Raw genomic sequence first — 11,245 nt, 5'->3', positions numbered from 1 at the left:
ATCATCATCATCATCATCATCATCATCATCATCATCATCATCATCATCATCATCATCATCATCATCATCATCATCATCATCATCATCATCATCATCATCATCATCGTCAGTATCATCTCATGTCAACATCACATAGTCACTCCGTCATCATAGTCATTATCATCATAGTCGTATCATCCATAATCATCGTAGTCATAGTCAGTCATCAGCTAGTGGTAGTCACCAGTAGCAGTAGTAGTGGTGGTCATCATCATCATCATCATCATCATCATCATCATCATCATCATCATCATCATCACCATCATCATCATCATCATCATCATCATCATCATCACCATCATCATCATCATCATCATCATCATCATCATCATCATCATCATCATCATCATCATCATCATCATCATCATCATCATCATCGTCCCATCATCATCACCATCAACAAGATCACCTGATCAAAGGACATGAGGATTTCAATCACCTTTTTAGTAATTCATCACCATTTGCAAGACAAAGCCTTCGGGGGGGTCGGGCATGATGCGCCCCTGTCTGCCCTCCTTCAGCAGGGAGTGTCCCAGTCATAGGCCCCCACCATCCCGAACAAGATGCCGTCCTGAAACAAAGGACAGGGGGGGTGAGGATTTCAATCTCCTTTTTAGTAATTCAGTCGCTAATTTGCAAGACAGTTTCCCCATATTTTCAGTTCCAGTGGTTTGATTTCAGACTCACAGCAAATCTACAGAAGCAACAGAGTGTTAAATATGCACACTGCTGAATTTGTATTGTAAGAGGCAGCCCTGTCATTCAGTGCTCCTCACCTCCAGCATGTGTGTGGAGAATCCAATCTGAGACATCTCTGTTTCGAAAGAGCTCTCGTTGGACCCCAGAGTCCCTTCAAGGCAAAGGAAAACATAGGTTAGACTTCGCAATTCCCCTTAAAATCAGATACCATCCCCTCTCCCTGCATCCTGCCCTCTCCCTCCCTCCCTACTTCACAGTCTTCTTCACTGTCCAGACTGGTGGCAGGGATGAAAGTAAGACATCAGTTTCACCCATTCCAGGTTTTACCAGGAGCTTCCCTCTCTTCCCGTTCCTCTTTGCCTCTCTCTCTCTCTCTCTCTGCCCTTTGTCCCTCTCCTGTTCCTGTCTCCCTCTCTTCTCTGCCTCTCTCCCTCCCTCTCTCCCCCTCTCTTCCCCTCTCCTCTCGCTCCTCTCTCTCCTCTCTCACCCTCCAGGCTGAAGATGCGGTCTCCCAGAGCGTCCACGATGTCGCTGAGCGCTGCCTCATCCGTCACGTTGAAGAAGTATTTGTCGTCAGGGTCACTGGCGATGTACTTGATCTCGCTGATGAAAGTCTCGGGGTCCTGCTGTCTCCGAATGTAGTGCCCCAAAACCTGGAACCCCAGAAACGACACGGATGGCATCACACACAACGGAACCACACAACAGCCACACACAACGGAACCACACAAGAGTCAACACAACGAAACCACACAAGAGCCACACACAATGGAACCACAGAAGACTTACACACAACGGAACGACACAAGAGCCACACAACAATGCAAAGCTGCACAAAGCTGTACAAAACTGCACGACACAGCGAGAGAGAGCGAGAAGGAGAGAGAGAGTGAGACTCAACTCCTCTGCCGAGCGTAATTGACTCCCAACCCCACTGCTGCTGCTGCCACTGTGTTTAGTTTACCTTCTCTCTGAGATCTGAGCAGATCACAGAGCAAGAAGAAGAAGAAGAAAAAAAAGAGAAAGAAGAAGAAGAAGAAGAAGAAGAGAAGAGAAAGAGGAGAGAAGAAGAAAAGAGAAGAGAAAGAGAAGAGCAAGAGCAGAGAAAGAGGAGAGATGAAGAGAAGAGAAAGAGAAGAGAAAGAGGAGAAGAGAAAGAAGGAAGAAGAAGAAGAGAAGAGAAAGAGAAAGAGAAAGAGAAGAGAAAGAGGAGAAGAGAAAGAAGAAGAAGAAGAAGAAGAAGAAGAAGAAGAAGAAGAAGAAGAAGAAGAAGAAGAAGAAGAAGAAGAAGAAGAAGAAGAAGAAGAAGAAGAAGAAGAAGAAGAAGAAGAAAAGGCCCAGCCCTGACCCTGCTGCTGCTGCTGCTGCTGCTGGTCCTGCTTGGTGCATCTCTCCGAGATCAGCTCACAATCCAAGCAGAAGACAAAGAAGAAGCTGAATCACAGAAGTAGCTCTGCCCAGGCCTGCCCCAGACCCACTGCTGCACTAACCATGCCTGCAGACTCAGGCTCCTCCTCCCTCTTATCCTCAGCCTCTTGTTCTCGCTTGTCCTCCCGCGCCTCCAGCCCTTTCTGGACCCTTCCCCCAGGGAGCGCTGTGTCCACAGTGCTGGTCCTCCGGTCTCCTTGGCAGGGGCACCTTGAAGGAGCTCCAGCCAGCCCCTGGTCCCTCTCCCCTGGCCAGCGACGAAGCTTGGGTCCCCACTGTGGGCGAGGTTTCTCCAGCCTCCCAGATGCCTGCCACCAGTGGTTGTGGTCGATCAGCGGCCACTGGATGAGAAGCAGCAGCAGCAAGCAAGACCATCAGCTCAAGATCCTGCTTACAGTGACTGTGCAAGAGCCTGCTTACAGTGACTGTGCAAGAGGCTGCTTACAGTGACTGTGCAAGGGGCTGCTTACAATGACTGTGCAAGGGGCTGCTTACAGTGACTGTGCAAGAGCCTGCTTACAGTGACTGTGCAAGGGGCTGCTTACAGTGACTGTGCAAGGGGCTGCTTACAGTGACTGTGCAAGAGGCTGCTTACAGTGACTGTGCAAGGGGCTGCTTACAGTGACTGTGCAAGAGCCTGCTTACAGTGACTGTGCAAGGGGCCGCTTAACATAAGAGAGCTGTATTTGCAGGCTTGTTTGCAGCCAGCACCAAAGGGGACGTGGAGCGTTTCATTGGCTGATCGGTTGGATGATCTTGTTTGTCAGGTTTTGCTGTGCGTGTGGCTGGACTTGTCTCCTCTCCCTCTTCCTCTCCCTCTTCCTCCTCCTCCTCTCCCTCTTCTTGTTTTTTTTCTGACTTCACCAAGCTCTGCAGCAGCAGCGGAAGCAGGGTCAGGCTGCTGAGAACTTCATCTTCTAGGATCAGTGCTGTGGTCCTAAATCAGAAGGTGCCGGAACGTCTAGCGACACATAGAACAGGCGACGTATTTATCTCGTGTCTAACAAGTATTTCCACACAGTGTCTGTCTCCATCTCGTCATCTCCAGCTTCACTTTATTGACGTGTGTGTGTGTGTGTGTGTGTGTGTCAGTAGCTTGGTTTGTGTGTGTGTCCACAGTCCTAGTCCCTGCGCTGTTGCTGTCGTCTTCATCAGCATTTTCTAACCTTCTTGAAGATAATAGCAGTTCCTGATGCTCTTTCCATTGCCTCAAGAGGACTGACTGACTGAGTCAGAGAGCTGAGCGGGAGATGGGAGTCATGTGACTCAGCCTGCCTGTTACACCAGTTCTGACTCTCTTGCATCACAGTGTCGGACTGTGATCTGCTCTGATCTAAGTGAAGCAACAGCTGCAGCAAGGTCTGGACCGGTCAGTACTTCCGTGGGTCACCTCCCTCCCTCCCAGTTTAACCCCTCCGGCCCCCGGACTCACCGCGATGGCGTAGCGCGTAATGTTTCGTTTCTCGCACTCGGCCAGCGCCTCTGGGAGCTCCTCCCCGTCATGTGACTCTCCGTCCGTCACCACAATCATCACCTTCGCCGCTCCTTCTCGGGCCCCTCTCTCTGGGCTGAATGCCTCGGAACTGCAAGGGTTAAACATGAGTCAAACGCTGTGATAAACTCTGAGCTTCACTACACTGTGCTGGGCTTTTACCAGGGGGATCCCAAAGCAGGACACTTTGAGAAGGGGGCTGGCTCATTATCTTCTCTGTGCTTCACTACACTGTGCTGTGCTTTTACCAGGGGGATCCCAAAGCAGGACACTTTGAGAAGGGGCTGGTTCATTATCTTCTCTGTGCTTTACTACACTGTGCTGTGCTTTTACCAGGGGGATCCCAAAGCAGGACACTTTGAGAAGGGGGCTGGTTCATTATCTTCTCTGTGCTTCACTACACTGTGCTGTGCTTTTACCAGGGGGATCCCAAAGCAGTACACTTTGAGAAGGGGGCTGGTTCATTATCTTCTCTGTGCTTCACTACACTGTGCTGTGCTTTTACCAGGGGGGATCCCAAAGCAGTACACTTTGAGAAGGGGGCTGGTTCATTATCTTCTCTGTGCTTCACTACACTGTGCTGTGCTTTTACCAGGGGGGATCCCAAAGCAGTACACTTTGAGAAGGGGGCTGGTTCATTATCTTCTCTGTGCTTTACTACACTGTGCTGTGCTTTTACCAGGGGGGATCCCAAAGCAGTACACTTTGAGAAGGGGGCTGGTTCATTATCTTCTCTATAAAGCACAGAGAGGTCTGGTAAAGCACAGGAAAGCATTGTAAAGCACAGAGAGGTCTGGTAAAGCATAGGGAAGCATTGTAAAGCACAGAGAGGTCTGGTAAAGCATAGGGAAGCATTGTAAAGCACAGAGAGGTCTGGTAAAGCATAGGGAAGCATTGTAAAGCACAGAGAGGTCTGGTAAAGCATAGGGAAGCATTGTAAAGCACAGAGAGGTCTGGTAAAGCATAGGGAAGCATTGTAAAGCACAGAGAGGTCTGGTAAAGCATAGGGAAGCATTGTAAAGCACAGAAAGGTCTGGTAAAGTTGTAAACCTTTATAAGGGTAAGGTATGAAGTTTTACAGACCGTTTGAAGTTTTAATTTTTATTTTTTTTTTAAAGTGAAATAACATTTTTTTTTTTTCTTTTTCTGCTTGGCTTCGCAGCTTTCCGAGTTGAAGATTTCCTCTCAGCACATTCCTCTGGTTAATCGTCCTGTTATTGCAGTGACTGTAGGTGTCAGGTTCTCTGTGCTCAGGGGTGTTGATGTGGCTGGGAGGGAAGCCTGCTGCTTTCACAGCTATCTGGGAGAGAAGCTGAGCCGAGGACAGCGCTATGAACCACAGCTGAACCTGACACACCAACTGGAGCTGTGGGGGTCTGACTGTGGGGTTCTGGCTGTGAGGGTCTGGCTGTGGGGGTCTGGCTGTGAGGGTCTGGCTGTGAGGGTCTGTGGTGGTCTGTGAGGGTCTGGTTGTGAGGGTCTGGCTGTGGAGTTCTGTGAGGGTCTGGCTGTCGGGGTCTATCTGTGGTTTTACTACCAGCTTGATCAGACCCAGTGTTTCTAGGTGACAAGTTCAGGTGCGTTTTATTATTAAACTCCCAGTGAAACCAAGAATAGGGTAAACTGCTCTCTTTTTCTTTGCTATTATTTTGTGAAAGTGCAGTACAGAGCAGTGCAATAAAGGGCAGTGCAGTAAATCACAGCGCAGTACAGAGCAGTGCAGTACAGGGCAGTGCAGTAAATCACAGCGCAGTACAGCGCAGTGCAATACAGGGCAGTGCAGTAAATCACAGTGCAGTACAGAGCAGTGCAGTACAGGGCAGTGCAGTAAATCGCAGCGCAGTACAGAGCAGTGCAGTACAGGGCAGTGCAGTAAATCACAGCGCAGTACAGAGCAGTGCAGTACAGGGCAGTGCAGTAAATCACAGCGCAGTACAGAGCAGTGCAGTACAGGGCAGTGCAGTAAATCACAGTGCAGTACAGAGCAGTGCAGTACAGGGCAGTGCAGTAAATCGCAGCGCAGTACAGCGCAGTGCAGCATGGTGAATCCCGGCAGTGAGGCGCTCACCAGCCCATGTGGATGGCGTACGCGGTCCTCGTCTCCCGTCCCTCCTGCCTGCTGATGTTCTTGGCCGCCTCCACGACCTCCTTGGTGGTCTGGTAGTCGTGGAGAGACCATTCGTGAACCGAAACCTCCCCGTACTGCAGCACCCCGACCTGGAGGGAGGGGAGAGAGAGAGAGAGAGAGAGAGAGAGGGGATGTTTTTTGGTTTCAGATGAAGCGCTGACCATGTGGAAAGCCTCTGGGTGTCGGCTGAACCCGCCTGAGTGATCGAGGGAAAGTCGAGATGGGGCTGCTGTCCTGATGAAGTGACACCAGATGCCAGCTCACAGGAAGCTGGGCTTGTGGGCGCGTCGGCTTGCATTATTTTGGTCGCTCAAGGAACGTCCGAAAAACCAAAAAGTATTTCCTGCCTGAGTTTATTTAACTCTGGTTAGCGGAGATGCGATTCTGCTTGAAAAGTTATGATTATCCCTAATTCGCCCCAAATCCATCCTCATAAACACGGACCGGGCGTTTTCAAAAACTGAAATTTCTTACACAGCTCTGGCCAAAAGTTCTGCATCACCCTCTCTATAGAATGAACTGATTTTTGCTTCATAAAGTCGAATGAAACCCGCTGAATAAGTCGCGTTAACATATTGAATTGCACACCGCCGCTTCGCATTGTATTCTCATAACGAAAAAAAAACACAACATTTTTAAAAATGTCGAAATCTAATAGTGTAATACCTTTACGGATCTAAATTATACACTATCTAAATTATGTTAATTAGTTCATATGGTTTTTTTTTGTTGTTGTTTTAATTATCTCAATTCTAAAATTCTAGGTGTTGAAAAACTTTTATGGCAAGAGCTGTAGATTTATTCTGATCGAGCGCTCTTCTATCGCGCCCTTATCGTAGCCCTAACGTTTAACTCGATGTAGGACAAGTTCCTTATTCAGCCTTGCTGCAAGGAGGGTGTTGGTGCCTTGTACTGTCCTGTAGAGACGTATCGGAGCAAACCTTTTAGTTGTGAGTGTGCGTGTGCGTGTGTGAAATGTGTGTGGCTGCATTGTGAGAATGATTATCTCATTAAATTAGACGTGACCAAGCGAGAGAAAAAGACAAGAGAGAATGCCAAGCTGTAGCGGAGAACAGCGACAAAGAGAAAGGGTTATTGAAGAACGCTGTCGCCACAGGTCAGGTCTGGAAATGCTTGTTTAGGTATTGCTGTCACCCCCCCCCTTCTGACCTGCATCTGCTCCGGGCTGATGTGAAACTTCCTGAGGATGTTGCTGAGGAAGTTTTGTACCTCGTACCAGGGGTAGATGCTGTTGGACCCGTCCAGGACTATCACAATGTCCATGAAGGTGGAGCACCCTGCAAGAGAAACACACCCGCCCGTTTACTCTGCTGTCAGCGCGGTCTGCTGCGTATGGTGAACTACAAAGTGCTGCGTAATTCGATGGGAAAAATGTGACATGATTCAGCAGGTTTAATGCCACTTTATAATGCTAAATGAGGTCATTCTGCAGGGTGATGCAACGCTTTTGGTTAGAGCTTCTCTACTTCTCTTCCTCTTTGCCACTCACCCTCTCTTCCTCTCTCCCTCTTTGCCACTCACCCTCTCTTCCTCTCTCCCTCTTTGTCTCCCCCTCTTGCCACTTCTCTATATCTCCTCCCCCTCTCTCTCTCTCCCTCTCCCCCACTCTCCCTCTTCCTCTCCCTCCCTCTCGCTTCCTCTCTCCCTGTCCTCTTTGTCTCTCCCTCTCTCCCCCACTCTCCCCCTCTCTCCAGTAGAAGATTGGATCAGGTTATTATTATGTCTTGCAGTGCTGTTGCAGTAGCTGTGTGGATCTCATCTCTCTCTCTCTCTCCCCCCCTCTCTCTCTCTTCCCCCTCTCTCTCTCTCCAGTAGATGACTGGATCGGTGCTGCTGCAGGAGCTGTGTGGGTGTCATGTCTCTCTCTCTCCCTCCCTCTGTCTCTCTCGATCTCTCTGCCTCCCTCTCTCTCTCTCCAGTAGATGACTGGATCGGTGCTGCTGCAGGAGCTGTGTGGGTGTCATGTCTCTCTCTCTCCCTCCCTCTGTCTCTCTCTCTCCCCCCCCTCTCTCTCTCTCTCCAGTAGATGACTGGATCGGTGCTGCTGCAGGAGCTGTGTGGGTGTCATGTCTCTCTCTCTTCCCCCCTCTCTCTCTCTCTCTGCCAGGAGCTGTGTGGGTGTCATGTCTCTCTCTCTCTCCAGTAGATGACTGGATCGGTGCTGCTGCAGGAGCTGTGTGGGTGTCATGTCTCTCTCTCTCCCTCCCTCTCTCTCTCTCCAGTAGATGACTGGATCGGTGCTGCTGCAGGAGCTGTGTGGGTGTCATGTCTCTCTCTCCAGTAGATGACTGGATCGGTGCTGCTGCAGGAGCTGTGTGGGTGTCATGTCTCTCTCTCTCCCTCCCTCTGTCTCTCTCCCTCCCTCTCTCTCTCTCCAGTAGATGACTGGATCGGTGCTGCTGCAGGAGCTGTGTGGGTGTCATGTTTGCTCACTCTTTGCGGTTGGTGCGATCGTCTCAATTGGTTGGAAGTTCTGGTCCACTTTGGCGCAGATCCCGTTGCTGAAAACCGAGGTACCGCACTCCTGTGACCACAGGGGGGCGCAGGCCTGCAGAGAAACGGGGGGAACAGAACAGAGGTGAGATGAAAACCTCTCAAAATGTTGGCTCTCGATTTTAACTGGGAGAACAGGAGGTACAGCACTAGCAAAATGGGGGTGGGGGTGGGGGTCTGGTTCATTCTCTTCTCTGTGCTTCACTACACTGTGCTGTGCTTTTACCAGGGAGATCCCAAAGCAGTACACTTTGAGAAGGGGGCTGGTTCATTATCTTCTCTGTGCTTCACTACACTGTGCTGTGCTTTTACCAGGGGGGTCCCAAAGCAGTACACTTTGAGAAGGAGCACTCACCACAAATCCTTCACCTTTATTGTCTGCGAGCGTCATGCCGAAGTGTGTGTTTCTGATCTGCTTGGATACATTCTGGAGAGCCGTGTCTCCTGCAAAACAGACAGAGAGAGGAGATGACGAAGGCAGGAGCAGCTAGGAGCGTTGAGTATGGTAAATGCATAGTATAACATAATTTTACTGTGTGTTCAATAAGACACACCTGAGCTTGTTATCTAGACACACTGGGGGCTAATCAAGCTGGTAGTAAAACCTGGAAAGGGTGACACTGCTGTGCAATGGGAGTCTTATTCCCGTCCTTGGAGCATGGGAAAACTAAAAATACAGAGGTAAACTTTTCTAAGGGTAATGATTTCATTCCCGTGAATGTTCCCTGTTTCCCTGTGCATTGTGCAGAATTCCAGCAGGGGGCACTGATCCGGTCCAGCGTGGCTCACCCAGGTTCACCTTGCTGCAGTTCGAGTGCCTCTCCTCTCCCACAATGCACTTGTAGACGTCTCCCTTTCTGTTATTGGCCGGCCCATCCCACGGGGCACCAACCAGCATCCTGCAGCGCAAACAAACACAGCCGATTGGCTAGGACTTGGGTAACTGGTTTTCATGTGTCACTATAGGACTTGTGGAACTGGTTTTCATGAGTCACTCAAATAAATAAATAAATAAATAAATATATTGATTGATTCAGATTATTGATTAGTCATTTAGCAGGCTCTTTTATACCCCCTCCCCCCTGCCCCGCCCCGCGGGGGGGAGCCCCGGAGGGGGGGTGCTCCCCCGGCTTCGGGCGTATCGCGAGGGGTAATAGGATCCCATTTCTGCCCCTCCGCTTCGTGCGCAGACCGTCCTGAAAGCGTCGAGGGCTTCTCGCGCAGCAGGCCCGTCACATCGATATTGAAACAGATGCAGAACTCTGCCGAGGGGGAAAAGAGAGACCGCTGGTATTCATATTAAGTTTTGCATCACCCTCTATATAGAATGAACTCCCTCAGCTTCATAGAGTCCAGTGAAAGCTGCTGAATAATGTTCCCTTGTTCTCATATTGAATTGCACCCCCTCTATATAGAATGAACTCCCTCAGCTTCATAGAGTCCAGTGAAAGCTGCTGAATAATGTTCCCTTGTTATCATATTGAATTGCACCCCCTCTATATAGAATGAACTCCCTCAGCTTCATAGAGTCCAGTGAAAGCTGCTGAATAATGTTCCCTTGTTCTCATATTGAATTGCACCCCCTCTATATAGAATGAACTCCCTCAGCTTCATAGAGTCCAGTGAAAGCTGCTGAATAATGTTCCCTTGTTAACATATTGAATTGCACCCCCTCTATATAGAATGAACTCCCTCAGCTTCATAGAGTCCAGTGAAAGCTGCTGAATAATGTTCCCTTGTTCTCATATTGAATTGCACCCCCTCTATATAGAATGAACTCCCTCAGCTTCATAGAGTCCAATGAAAGCTGCTGAATAATGTTCCCTTGTTAACATATTGAATTGCACCCCCTCTATATAGAATGAACTCCCTCAGCTTCATAGAGTCCAATGAAAGCTGCTGAATAATGTTCCCTTGTTAACATATTGAATTGCACCCCCTCTATATAGAATGAACTCCCTCAGCTTCATAGAGTCCAGTGAAAGCTGCTGAATAATGTTCCCTTGTTAACATATTGAATTGCACCCCCTCTATATAGAATGAACTCCCTCAGCTTCATACAGCTTCTATCTCTGCTCCGCCAGCACAGAGCAGAGGGAGGCTGTTGAGCAGGGAGATGTGTATTTTATATATTACAGGTGAGATGTTATATTTATGTGATTTTGTTTCTCACCATCTGCAGGACTCATTTCCAGCTGTGCCTCTCTCTCTCTCTCTCTCTCTCTCTCTCTCTCTCTCTCTCTCTCTCTCTCTCTCTCCCACTCTCTGCCCACACAGCTGAGCTGCTCATAAGCTGTTTTTCATGTGTGAGTAGCTTGCTGTCCAAATACTGTATTACAATAGTAACATTTGCTGTCCCTTAGATTCTGTTTGATTCAGTCTTTATGATAGCATGTAACAAAGTAAGTGTTCTTTGCATACAAGGCTATGTCCACGCATTTTCAACTAAAAGCTTAATTTTAAAGACCACTGTCCCTAACCCTAACCTTGACACAAACCCTAACCCTAACGCTCAGCCACTGACTCACTGTGTGTGTGTGTGAGAGAGAGAGAGAGAGAGAGAGAGAGAGAGAGAGAGAGAGAGAGAGAGAGAGAGAGAGAGAGAGAGAGAGAGAGAGAGAGAGAGAGAGAGAGAGAGAGAGAGAGAGAGAGAGAGAGAGAGAATGGGGGAAACCCACGTTTGCGGGTGGGAATAAATATTCGAGGGGTACAGGATTTGTTTGCACCGGGATAGCATTAAATGACATTAAACAGGCTCCCTGAGCTTTCAAAACAGCCTGGCAGAGGTTGTCAAAGCCATTCGCGCCGCTGCCTGCACTCGCCCTCTCCAGAGCAAGGCTGTTGTTTTGCAGCGTGTTTCCCTGTCCATAGGGAAGGCGTACTCCAGCAACCCCTCCTTGCGGTGAGCTCTATAACGGGAGAGGAATGCTTTCAAGCGTTTAATT

The 11,245-nt window shown here is 49.1% G+C and overlaps 1 protein-coding gene across 1 annotated transcript in view; it reads right to left on the bottom strand.

Moving 5' to 3' along the window:
* itga10 (integrin, alpha 10) overlaps positions 1 to 9,484 on the bottom strand; it is a 24,102-nt gene extending 14,618 nt beyond the window's left edge. The window contains 11 exon segments of the mRNA XM_041238976.1: positions 488 to 568; positions 571 to 610; positions 816 to 889; positions 1,226 to 1,391; positions 3,599 to 3,749; positions 5,727 to 5,875; positions 6,957 to 7,084; positions 8,241 to 8,355; positions 8,656 to 8,744; positions 9,090 to 9,199; positions 9,463 to 9,484. Coding sequence (XP_041094910.1) covers positions 488 to 568; positions 571 to 610; positions 816 to 889; positions 1,226 to 1,391; positions 3,599 to 3,749; positions 5,727 to 5,875; positions 6,957 to 7,084; positions 8,241 to 8,355; positions 8,656 to 8,744; positions 9,090 to 9,198 — 1,102 coding nt within the window. The 5' untranslated portion in view covers position 9,199; positions 9,463 to 9,484.
* Between the last annotated feature and the right edge of the window lie 1,761 nt (positions 9,485 to 11,245).

The sequence above is a fragment of the Polyodon spathula genome, chromosome 51 (genome assembly GCF_017654505.1).
Source record: "Polyodon spathula isolate WHYD16114869_AA chromosome 51, ASM1765450v1, whole genome shotgun sequence".
NCBI lineage: Eukaryota > Metazoa > Chordata > Actinopteri > Acipenseriformes > Polyodontidae > Polyodon > Polyodon spathula.
This window is presented reverse-complemented; position numbering and strand designations above follow the sequence as displayed.